Source organism: Gymnodraco acuticeps, unplaced genomic scaffold (assembly GCF_902827175.1).
Source record: "Gymnodraco acuticeps unplaced genomic scaffold, fGymAcu1.1, whole genome shotgun sequence".
NCBI lineage: Eukaryota > Metazoa > Chordata > Actinopteri > Perciformes > Bathydraconidae > Gymnodraco > Gymnodraco acuticeps.
In genome coordinates, this window is record NW_022990981.1 from 3,692,481 (window position 1) to 3,704,390 (window position 11,910).

Below are 11,910 nucleotides of genomic sequence, written 5' to 3' on the forward strand. Positions count from 1 at the left end.
ATATCGATCAGATCCAGCTAGTTCTAGCTAATGATATGACTACCTGCTTATTAAAAGACAACTACACAATAAGTGTCGCTATGCAACTGGGTGAGGCCACAAAGTATAGCGCAGCATTATGCATTTGTTTACATGCCCACCGGAACCCCGAGGCATTACCAACAGATCAACGCACAATCAACCCATACAGGACATCTCTTTCTCCACATTAAGTGTTAGACATTAGAATTGACTATTCTTGTCTGTCACATACTCTTCTTGTCTGTCACATAAGTGGCGCAACTGAAGCGGTATTGCGCTAAAGGGAAATTATTTTGACCGAAGAGATTTAGATTTGCCGGCTAACGGGAACTCTGACGTCGCCATTTTGTGTGCTTTGCGGATGCGCTCGGCTCCTCTCGACTGCTGCTCGGGTCTGCTCCGTCAGCTTCCGGATGAGGAGCCATTCGTTCGACCAACTTACAGTAGATAACATTACAAACATTTTTAACAGGGGCAATACTAGTGTAAATAATGTTTGTTTTGGCATTAATAACTGAATGTAATGTTTTCTACTTTTTTACATCTGGGAAGACATTTGCCTTCATCAGATGGAAAGTGTCTTGACCAACAACTTAAGTATTTCTTATAGCTATGCAGGGCATGCAAGCGAGCAAACACAAACAAGAACAAACAAACAAGTGAAATGAAGAATAAAATTGAAATTGTACAATATAATATTTTGGTGGTTCATCTTATAATTCAGTCTAGAGAATGCACCAGACAGCATCTAAGACCTGCAAACATCTAAATGTTCTAGGGGGAGGCCCCCCAAACCCTTTGTGCGTCATTTCGTCCGCGCGCATTTTTCAGGGCAATCTCTATTGGGCTCAGGGCCATCTGTAAATGAGCTTAGATGGCCCACAGGGCCATCTCCCAAAAATCCTTAATGTCATGCACTGACTGAGGGCCCTGTACAAACGGACCCTAGTCCAAAGTATTCAATTGAATGACCTCCTCATAGAGCACCGAAAGCTCTTAATTAAAAAAAACAAGCTGGAGGTGGAAAAATTGTACAGAGAAAGACAGGTAATTTTGTAACATTCAGTAATTTATTTTCAAATCAAATAAGGTATCTTTTCGGATACCTAAAAGAGAAATCCCTTTTTTCTTTACAGAAAAAGTAAACCAAAAAATATGTTTTTTTCTCTTTTTCCTTCAGGAATGGCTGGAAAAATAAAAACTCCTACATAAATCATCCAAGGCCTCTCTCTCTCTGTGTGTTCTTTTTTTATTGAGCAAATAACAACGTGATAGCTTCTCTGACAGCCCTGCCACGGTAGTCCAGGGTGATGGGGTCTACCACATCAGGAGGTTGGGGGTTTGCAGGAGGGGCCCTCTCCTTCCTCATTGTGACAATCTTGTGCAGCACAACAGGCCGTTATAATGCGGTATGCTCTTTCAGGGGCCACTCTGAGCCCCAGCAGGCAGGTGAATCGGGCCTTCAATATGCCAAAGGTCATTTCAATCCTGACCCTGGTTGTGGCATGGGCCACATTTAAAACTGGTTTGTGGCCCTTCACCAGGGTTAGGATACGGGGTCATCAGGAAAGGCTGGCAGGCATAACCCCTGTCCCGAGCAGCACTCCACTGAAGAGCCCTGAAGATAAAGGAACATTTCCATAAGTATACACAAAAGGCAGTTTAAGAAGCGCAAAACAATAATAATGTACAGTTGTCATATCCTGCTTCAGTTTGTGACACAGTGAAGACTCAGAGAAGATCCTCGAGTCATGGACTGACCCAGGCCACTTTGCCTCAAGGCTTGTGATGAGACACCTGTGGTCACATGTGGCCTGCAAAAGCATGTGGGGTTAACAAGCCTACTTCCACAATAAGAGCATCATAGTCAGTGTAGCATCAATGTTCATTTGAAATGAGTCCATGCTATAGAGAAAGATAGTCCAAGTGTGAAACATGTACTGTCCATCCATCCATCCATCCATCTTCTCCCGCTTATCCGTGGTCGGGTCGCGGGGGGTAGCAGTTCCAGCAGAGAGCCCCAAACTTTCTTTTCCCTGGCGACATCAACCAGCTCTGACTGGGGGATCCCAAGGCGCTCCCAGGCCAGCGAAGAGATATAATCCCTCCACCTGGTCCTAGGTCTACCCCTTGGTCTCTTCCCAGCTGGACGTGCCTGGAACACCTCCCTAGGGAGGCGCCCAGGTGGCATCCTAACTAGGTGCCCGAACCACCTCAACTGGCTCCTTTCGACGCGAAGGAGGAGCGGCTCAACTCCGAGTCCCTCCCTGATGACCGAACTTCTCACCTTATCCCTAAGGAGACACCAGCCACCCTGCGGAGAAAACCCATCTCGGCCGCTTGTATCCGCGATCTCGTTCTTTCGGTCATGACCCATCCTTCATGACCATAGGTGAGGGTAGGAACGAAAATGGCCCGGAAGACAGAGAGCTTTGCCTTCTGGCTCAGCTCCCTTTTCGTCACAACGGTGCGGTAAAGCGACTGCAGTACCGCTCCCGCTGCTCCGATTCTCCGGCCCATCTCACGCTCCATTGTTCCCTCACTCGAGAACAAGACCCCGAGATACTTGAACTCCTTCACTTGGGGTAAGGACTCATTCCCTACTTGGAGTGGACAGTCCATCGGTTTCCTGCTGAGAACCATGGCCTCAGATTTGGAGGTGCTGATCCTCATCCCAGCCGCTTCACACTCGGTTGCGAACCGATCCAGTGAACACATGTACTGTGTGAATATTTAAATGTGTGATTTCCTTTAATCACCCAGACTTCAATGTGTGCTCTATAACGGCCCCTACACACGGCGGCGTGCGTTGCCGCTTCAACGCTTCTGCCCATTCACTTTGAATGGGGTGACGTCACGATTCGCCGAACTGCATTGTGGGAGCAAAGCGTAGCTTCTCTCGCGGTGCTCGCTGCAAAAGTAGAGCAATGTCCTACTTTTGACGCTTCGACGGAGGCGTCAGCCAATCGAATAATATGCCAGTACAAGCTCTAGCCAATCAAACCGCGTGCTTGGGTGTCTGGGGCGGGAGATTCATGTGATTGGTTGTTGGTCGAGTTTCAGCCCCCCCCCCACCCGGCAAGCGACAACGCACACCGCCGTGTGTAGGGGCCGTACGTGAATGTGCAAGATTTACCTGAATGTTGAGGCTGTGGAATGATTTGTGATTCACATAGTCACCTTCATTTTCTCCCAGGGACGCAGAGATCGGTATGTGTGTACACAGTCTATACAGCCAAGCACCCTGGGAAACCCTATGAAATAGTAGGCTGCATTTATTATAAAACAGTGTACGTCATAGGAACAACATTCACTGTAAAGATATAATCACATACCTGCCATGCTGTAAAATCCCTCTTTGATCGTCTGCGTGGGACATGTGCCAGGAAACACAACAAAGGACTCTGCGAGCCCTGTCAGAGCATGTGACCTTATGAATAGCACTGCAGACTGTATTCTTGCTGAGGTTCTCTGCATCACCCACAGCATACAGAAAACTACCGCTCGCAAAGTAGCGCAAAGCAATACATACAGTCTGCGGCACTGTAAGGGCACAACTCCGATGTGTGGCATTAGCAATATATGGCTCGAGGAGCTGACACAGATAAGTCAGCCCTTCTGACGAGAACCTGTATCTTTCATACAAATACTCATCACAGTAAGCCAAAGGGTTTAGTCTGTCCCTAAAAATCCTCTCCCGCCTGAGAGCGCCTCTCAAAATCCGAGCTCCACAGTGTCATCCACAAATGGTGACATCATTTTCACAGAGATTTCATTGGTCGATAGGCGGAGCTTTTATAGACTGATCTCTTATAGACTGATCTCTTATAGACTGATCTCTTATCCTGGAACCAGGCTAGCTGTTCAGCATAAGTTACAGTGGAGATCTAGCCCACTAAGAAGCTTAAATAAATAAATGTGGCATTATGAAATACATGTCCCCTGAAATAAATAAATAAATGTGGCATTATGAAATAAAAGTCTCTTGAAATAAATAAATGTTGCATTATGAAATAAAAGTCCCATGAAATAAATAAAAGTGTATTTAAATGTACATTTATATATATATTAATTGCCTTATTTATTTATTTCAGAATGCATTTCATAACCTTATTTATTTATTTCATATTTATATATATATATATATATATATATTTATTTAATTATTTATGTGTTTATTTAATTTTGGCTTAAACTGCATTCCATACTTCACAGCCTGTTCAAGGAGAGACTGTTGCGCCGTTATTCCGGCATGGTGGGACATGCAGACAGACACACATATTCGCGTGCGCTGTTGTGTTACACGTCAGGCCGGCATGCCATCTAATATCACACACTGGGGCAGCATTATGCTGGCACTGTCTGGTTAAGTATTAAAAAGTCGACGTAATGGTGGATCTTCTTTACTACAGCATTTCTGAATAACAGTGTAAAAGGGGCTTAAAATAAACAGCTAACTATGCTACACAGACAGCTGGTTGGTTAGGTGCGTTAAAACAACAACTGCGGACAAAGCAGGTGCTAATGTTTCTACTTTTTACTCGAGTAAAAGGTTAGCTTCACTTCACCTGGTTGACTGTGTCCACCATGCGTGTGTAGAAGCGGACAGAGAACTAGAGTCGACCTGTCCTACGACAGCATGGCTGCAAGACAAGTGTGACAGTATTTAGATAATTACACACTATAAGTTGTATATGCACAAAGACAGGGTCAATATTTCATTAACGTTTGCTAGCTGGCTACTTTTCAGGGAGTTTTCCTGGTGGTTCTTGTGGTGGTGTCTACTTGCTTGTTGCCACATGTGGTGCAGATAGAAAAGTAGATTTCCCATGAGCACACTGTATTTGCGCGCGATTGTTAATCGGGTCCACTCATGACGTTTAGTGTAATTTACTCAATGTCTTAAATTGTTGTTAAAGATGAAGAATATTGATTTGGAATGAGTAATAATTGCTGTTCCTGAAACTGATCAGTATAATTAGCCAATTCTCAAATATTTTGACTGAAATGTACCAATCTTAAAAATATAATTTGTTAGTCAAATACTTATTTATTTTCGTGTAATCAACTTAAATAATAGTAATAATTTAAGACAAAATTAACTGTTGGATTTGTACGCATTTATTTTGGTATGTCCAACTCAAACAATTACTTGGGTGATATTTAGAGATTTTATTAAGGTAATATAGATTTTTATTATTGTGATATCTACAAAGCCACTGATTTAGTTGTGTATGCTACCAAGAAACATGAATTATCCTTGACAAGACTCAATAAAAGTGCATATTTAAACACTCGCACACATACATAATGTAGGACTAAACATGGTCTCTCCATACAACCCTGTCTCCTAAAAATTACGTTCCCACAGAACTAAACTGCATTCTCAATTACGTTTAGCCAGAAACGTATTTTCTCCCACGTTACGTTTCTTATGAACGTATCTCAAAGACGTTTATTTTCTACATATCTTTGCCATTTATTGTCTTGCTTATAATAATGATAATAGTCATTTATAAATATCATTTTAGAGCACACATTTTAAATCAGTAGGCGAGGCTGTAATTTCTCCAGCTGTTACTCTCATGAGCGAGGCAGAAAATAATAGTTTTAACATGCCAAAAAGCTGCTGTCGTTTATTGCACCTCAAACATTAAAACAAATCCAGAGTTACGTGTTTTCTGTACTTCCTCTAAGAACAAAGGACAGTAACAGAAGATCTCTGTGACGCCAGATGTGGTGTTGTTAATGCGATATGATATCCGAACAAAAATTCAGTTAAGGATAGCCGAAGACACTACACTACCCATAATCCCCAGCTATCGTTTGGGACGACAGTCCCGTTGACAAACCCCGTGATTAATCTTCAAGCTCTGGGATTGGATGTTGGAGTGGCAGTGCACCAAGGTTACACCGAGCGTCAAGCTCTTTGAAATGGAACGAAACCACGGCAGACTATTCAAAACTGGACTTGAACGCCCCACAGAACTACACATGCTGGCTATTGTGTTTCGCAACATGTTCTCTATGGCACGTCTCTACTGGGAATTGTAGTTTTAAAAGACGTTTTTCTTTTCCCCAAAATTAGAAGTTGACAGTATTAAACTGTGTAGCCCTGGAAGTGTAGGCGATAGGAAACAAATTGGTGTGTGCACATTTAAAACATGTAATTACTACATGGGTGAAAATCGCTTGTATCCATAATGGGCAGCATTAATATATACCCACACAGCTTATTGTTACTTTGTAATTCTACTCCACTACAATTCAGAGGTTAACCTGGTATTTTTACTCCTCTACATTTATTTGAGTTACTTTGCAGATTCTGATTAATGATGTGAAATATAAACAACCCTTAAATCAGACTTTAGTTACACCTGAGTAAAATTCAGGGAAGGTGATTGTCAAGTGCCAACAATCAGGAGAGATATGTGATAGTTGGTGCTTGAGAAGACATTTATCTGCAGATCTCTATAAAGTATATTCATTACTCGTTATTCTCTACTAATAGTTTATTAAAAATTGTATATAATTGCTATTTTGCACATCCCTTTCAAGATTTCAAGATTTTCTAAGGTTTATTGACATATCATATACACAACTACGGTGTAGTTATGCAACAGTGACATTACAAGACATCTATCAATATGTGTGTACCTCCACCATTAAACTGTCAAATGCTGCACATTTCTTATTCTATCTACATACATAAGAGTATAATTAATGTGTATAATATCAGTTAAAATAAGTGCTTCAACATAGTTAACATTGCAGGAAAGCAATATATTAGACGTTAAGTACTTTGTCAGGCTTAATATTTATCTTTTGATACCCCCAAAGCTTTTTTATTATTTGAAAGAAGACCTTAACCTAAAGTATTCTTTAATGTGTAAATAAAGGTTAATTAGTTTTTCTGTTTTACACATCCTCATATTAATATCTTTGTACATCCAGCACTAAACTGTTTTATTGTATAGATCACTTACAGTATCTTCTTGATTTTTTATATTCTATATTTAGATCATTGACCTTCTACTTTCCCCCTATGAAAGTATGTACTCTTAATATTTGTCTCATCAAATAACATTATTCAACAAAAATAATTCAATAACGTGCTTTAACCACTAGGCGGTGCACACAAGGTACACACAGCATACTAATAATAACTTTGTGTTATTAGTGTAGGACACTTATGTATGTATAACATCTGAAGATATTTAGATTTATTCATGTTTTTACATCATTTTACAGGATATTGCCATACTATTTCTCATGTTTTACTTCTACACATTAATATCTGATTTGTAAAACATCACAGACAGAAAGGCATATCCGTCATTTAATGGTAAGCTATTGAAATTGTGATTCCATAGATGTGTCTCCCATCTATTCTCTCAACTCAGTATTTACATTCTTATATTCAAAGAAAATCAGTAATATCTTTAAGTCCTTTTCTATCAGCTGTGCACCGTTATGGTGTAAATACAGCCTATCTACCAATTGGATCAAATATAAAAGTCAGCCGAATTAATGTTGATACTGCAAGGAGACGTATTGTGTGAAAAGAAATGCAAGATGTTGTTTAATTGTTGATATATTTATGATCCACGTCACGTATTCAGTTTTGGCGGCAGTTCTCCTGTTTGTCCAGAAGTCTTCTCAGCAGGGCTCTATAAATAAAGAACTACGGCAGATATGTAATATTTAATGCAGCCGAACCGTGTATTACAATGCCGTTATGTGATGACTTCCAAAGAGAAAAGCAAGAACACTCGGAATAAAGTATTATTTATTTATTTATTTTTTCGGATATCATATCATATTGCATTAACATCATATCCCAACATGCATTGCGGCTAAAACATCCAATCAACGAGCTTCAAGCTGAGGATCTTGGGTAATCTGTTCAGTGGGTGGTTTGTGGTGTGTATCGCTCGAAATTTCGGGACCCCCTTGAAACCGAGATGGTGCATCTCAAGGGGTTTGTCCCAATGAATACAAATTTCTATATATATGTCCCTTATAGGCCTATACATCTGTTTCCTGTGACTTTATTTACGGCTAAAAAGCCCAAGATTATAGAATTAAACGAATAAATAAAAACAAGGATAATTGTGTGTTATTGGTGAGTAAATAACAGTGTGTTATTTAGAAAATATATATTTATTAATATATATTTGTTATTTTACTGGCAGTAATAGGCTTACCGACTGCTGCTGACAAAAGGTACTACAGCGTTATGCAGGCAAGTCCACTGTTCTCATTCAAATAATGGTAAAGCCACACAAGACAGTTCCTGAGAATAGGGGTTTATTACACAGTTTCTTCCTTGATTATCTTTACAGCATCCAACAGCAACATGTCACACTTTGCTCTTGTGGCAGTGTTTAAGAGCGTCTCTCAGTGCCGCCAGAACCATGTCAACATTGTCCTTGCTGCTGTTGCATCCCATCAGTCCAACACGTAGCACCTAAAAAACCAACAACCAGGTGTTAGGCTTCATTCACAGGACGTATGTGACCTGGAAGGCATAGGTTGTTCAAGTAGAAACAAACTGTTATACAAAGTATTTGAAGGATTGTTGTCTTACCAAGCCAGCTGATGGTCCAAGCCCCCCAGAAATCTCTAAATTATGGGTTTTCATGATGTAGGTTGTGATCTCTTTCCAGTCATATCCATGCGGAGCAACAATGGTGGTAACTGTAGGCAGTCTTGCTTTCTGTAACAACCATTTAAATCAGAAATTATAAATGTTCTTTCTTTTTCATCATTTAAATTGTTGATCATTATTGAGTTTTAACTCTACTGAAAAACTGTGAGAATGTAAATTATGAAACAAAATAATCTGATTTAACTTGAAACTCACTTTTTCTTTGACGAAGAGTTTGAGTCCCATGCTCTCGAGGCCCTGGTGGAAATACTCTGCCACTTTATGATGTCTTTCCCATGAATTCTCCAGACCCTTAGAAAAACAGTAAAGGAATCAAGACAGACAGTCAAAACATTATAGAACAGCTGATGCATAACTAATCATTTCATTTTGTTATTATGTTGGTATATTTTTGTCACTGTACAAACCGCTACGGCTATCTGTACAGAGCTATTGAAGTGGATACAAAAACAAAACAAAAAACACCTCTTCGGCAAGGACAGCCAGACTCTCCCTCAGAGAGTAGAACGCAGTGACTGGGCCTGTGTGGTGATATCTACAGAGGGGACATGGAAAAGACAGACCATATTAAGAAATTGTGCAAGTACCGCTGAACTTGAGAGCACAATTTGAAATCTAATCTGTTCCTGTCTGCAGACGAAAATGTCTTACAGTCTGGACGGCTTGCCATCACATCCCCAGTAGTTTGCAAGCCAACCCAAATCCAAGAAGAATGACACAGGCTTTGTCCTGCGGCTGAATATTTTCTGGCTGTGAACAGATTAAAAGTTAATTACATGGTGTTACATATTCCTTAAAGTCTACTTGCATGTTCATTTCTCACCATGCTCTCTCACTAAAGGAGATTGGAGCTGTACCCGGAGGAGCATTCAAAACCTTTTGGGAGCCAGTGTATAGGATATCTATTCCTGAAAATAAAATCAATCCAAAAATGATTGTTATCAAAAGAGATTGTGTAATACAATGCTGAGAGAGACTTGAAATCTACCAGGATTGAACCTTGCTGGTCCATGTGCAGAGGGGTCCCTCCCATTGAAGCCACAGAGTCCACAAGAAACAAGCAGTTATACCTGCAGACACACATCATAACAAGCTATCAACTGCCAATATAATAATTATTATTAGATGTGAAGATGAAAGAGAAATGAGTGTGGCATCTTACTTATGGCACAGCTCAGCGATGCCATCCAAAGGATGCAGGACTCCTGTGGAAGATTCTCCATGTGCGAGGAAGAACACCACTGGCCGGTGTTTTGATAAGGCCTGTGATGAGATAACAGTGTGATCACACAGACAGCAGCTTTTATGGAAGTCATGTAGGTAACCTGATAACTAGAGAGTCAGTGTACCTGCTCAATGTCTGCATTAGTGAGGAAGCCTCCAGGGGGCGCCACTATCGTATTTACTGTGGCACCTGTAGGGTAAACACATGATGTTCTGTGGTCGAACAACTGATTCCCTTTGCAGAGATTCCACCCAGGACCCATGGTGGAAAATCACGTGTTTATGTACTAATTTATCAATGAATTACATTTACTTGCCAATGCATTCAATTGCGCAGTGTACTGTTTGCTGCCCCTAGCGTTCATCAATAGTCTACTGAGCGTGTATTTAATGACTTTCACCAATAACACCATGGTAAACAATACAACTTTCATATTTAGATATAACTTGAACTTATTAAGTTAAATTAAGAAGCAAATAGCCTAACTTGCCTTATGAGTTTGTCAATGTTTGATAACGGAGCAGGCTATGCTAATAATGCTAGCAACTAACGTTAACATTAGCTAAAATGTTCTCAATAAGGTTTTTGCAATTTTGTTTTAGCTTTTACTTTAATGCAAACGTTAACATTAGTTTGCTAATGACATTAGTTTGTGTATATCCCCCAGAAGGGTTAGGCTCAGACCTGGAGATATGCAGGGTGGCATAGTGCCCTTTATACATCCATATACGTATGGGAGACATGTTCCTTATGATAAACATAGGCACTGTGGTTTATTTTGAGTCAACTCGGCATTAGAGCCGTGCTGCTGGAAATATTACCGCACCAAATGTGCATTAATCAGCAGCTGAAATATGAAGTCTTTCCTGATTGAAGTATTGTTTGCTGAAAGCTACAGTGCCCTGCTGAAAAGTATTGAGCCTTTTCAAACTTTGTATTCGATTTACAACTAAAGAATGAACCAGGAAAGGAACAAATAAATCCGAAATAACTGAATTGTAAGCTTTGTTTTTCTCGACAGAGAAATATATGAAACCATCATCCTTACCTATCCTCTCTGCCATTTCCGCTGCTCGCTCTCCCCATATACCGTTGACTGCACTCAGCACGCTTTCCCCCCCCTCCACGGTGTTGAAGATGGCACACTCCATAGCAGCGTGGCCGGTGCCGCTCACAGCAAAGGTCATGCTGTTCTGAGTCTGGAACATGTACTGGATCCCACTTTTGATGTCACTCATTATCTATAAAATAAAGTAAACAAACATGACAATTATATTTTGAGGGGTTCTAACACAGGTCACCCTTAACCCCTTTCATTTATCTAATCATGAGCTAAAATGAACTGGCAACATTTCTAATAAGTCATTTGTAACTTTTGAGAAAACATTTCCTTAATTCAATAATGCAAACATTCTTAGTCTCCTATTTATTTAGCCTTTATTTATACAGGTGTACAATCTCATTAAGACACAAGGTCTCATTTTCCTATGATAGTAAAGGAATACATTTGGGTTTTGGATTATGCCCTCATCCTTCATAGTCTCCACCATGTGTGTTACCTCAAATATCTCTGGATGCATGTGTCCAATGACAGGATTGGCCCCGGCCTTCAAGATCCGTGGTGGGACGTTGGAAGGTCCTGGTCCAAACATGTAGCGATGAGGAACTACCAGGGGTTTTTGCAGGCATTTTGGTGGAGGAACAGAGACAGGCGACATGTTCCCAGCAGAGACGAGCACAGTGAAACCACAGAGCTGTGAAGCAGGAGCAGTGAGGCTGAGCTGAGCCCACCCCTCAGTCTGACCAGTGAGCTCCTCAGGTCAGGGGTCATCTGCTTTATCTCCTCTTCTGTCAACATATGCTGCCTCTGCTCTGTGCCCAATCAGCTCAGGTAGCTGGTTTCCCATTTGAAAGATAAGCAAAGTCACCCAACATGTCCTCAAGTGTTAATCATTGACTTCAGCTCTTCCAGTGTGAGGCTTAAATATTACCC

General features: G+C 40.7%; 1 protein-coding gene and 1 pseudogene across 1 annotated transcript; both read right to left on the minus strand.

Moving 5' to 3' along the window:
• Positions 1-1,215: 1,215 nt before the first annotated feature.
• LOC117559016 lies at positions 1,216-5,831 on the minus strand (annotated as a pseudogene).
• Positions 5,832-8,313: 2,482 nt separating this feature from the next.
• On the minus strand, positions 8,314-11,762 carry agxta (alanine--glyoxylate and serine--pyruvate aminotransferase a). The gene is made up of 11 exons (XM_034235690.1): positions 11,477-11,762; positions 10,966-11,158; positions 10,042-10,106; positions 9,855-9,955; positions 9,692-9,762; positions 9,516-9,600; positions 9,344-9,442; positions 9,158-9,227; positions 8,888-8,983; positions 8,612-8,740; positions 8,314-8,491 (listed from the first exon to the last, which is right to left on the minus strand). The coding sequence occupies exons 1-11, from the start codon at positions 11,633-11,635 to the stop codon at positions 8,384-8,386; spliced, it is 1,176 nt and encodes a 391-aa protein (XP_034091581.1). The 5' UTR covers positions 11,636-11,762; the 3' UTR covers positions 8,314-8,383.
• Positions 11,763-11,910: the final 148 nt, after the last annotated feature.

Coding starts and splice junctions, on each gene's coding strand:
- agxta (XM_034235690.1), bottom strand. CDS start 11,635: ATGTCGCCTGTCTCTGTTCCTCCACCAAAATGCCTGCAAAAACCCCTG. Junction 8,741..8,887: donor AACTCTTCGTCAAAGAAAAA/GTGAGTTTCAAG, acceptor TGGTTGTTACAG/AAAGCAAGACTGCCTACAGT. Junction 8,492..8,611: donor TTGGACCATCAGCTGGCTTG/GTAAGACAACAA, acceptor TTGGTTTTTTAG/GTGCTACGTGTTGGACTGAT.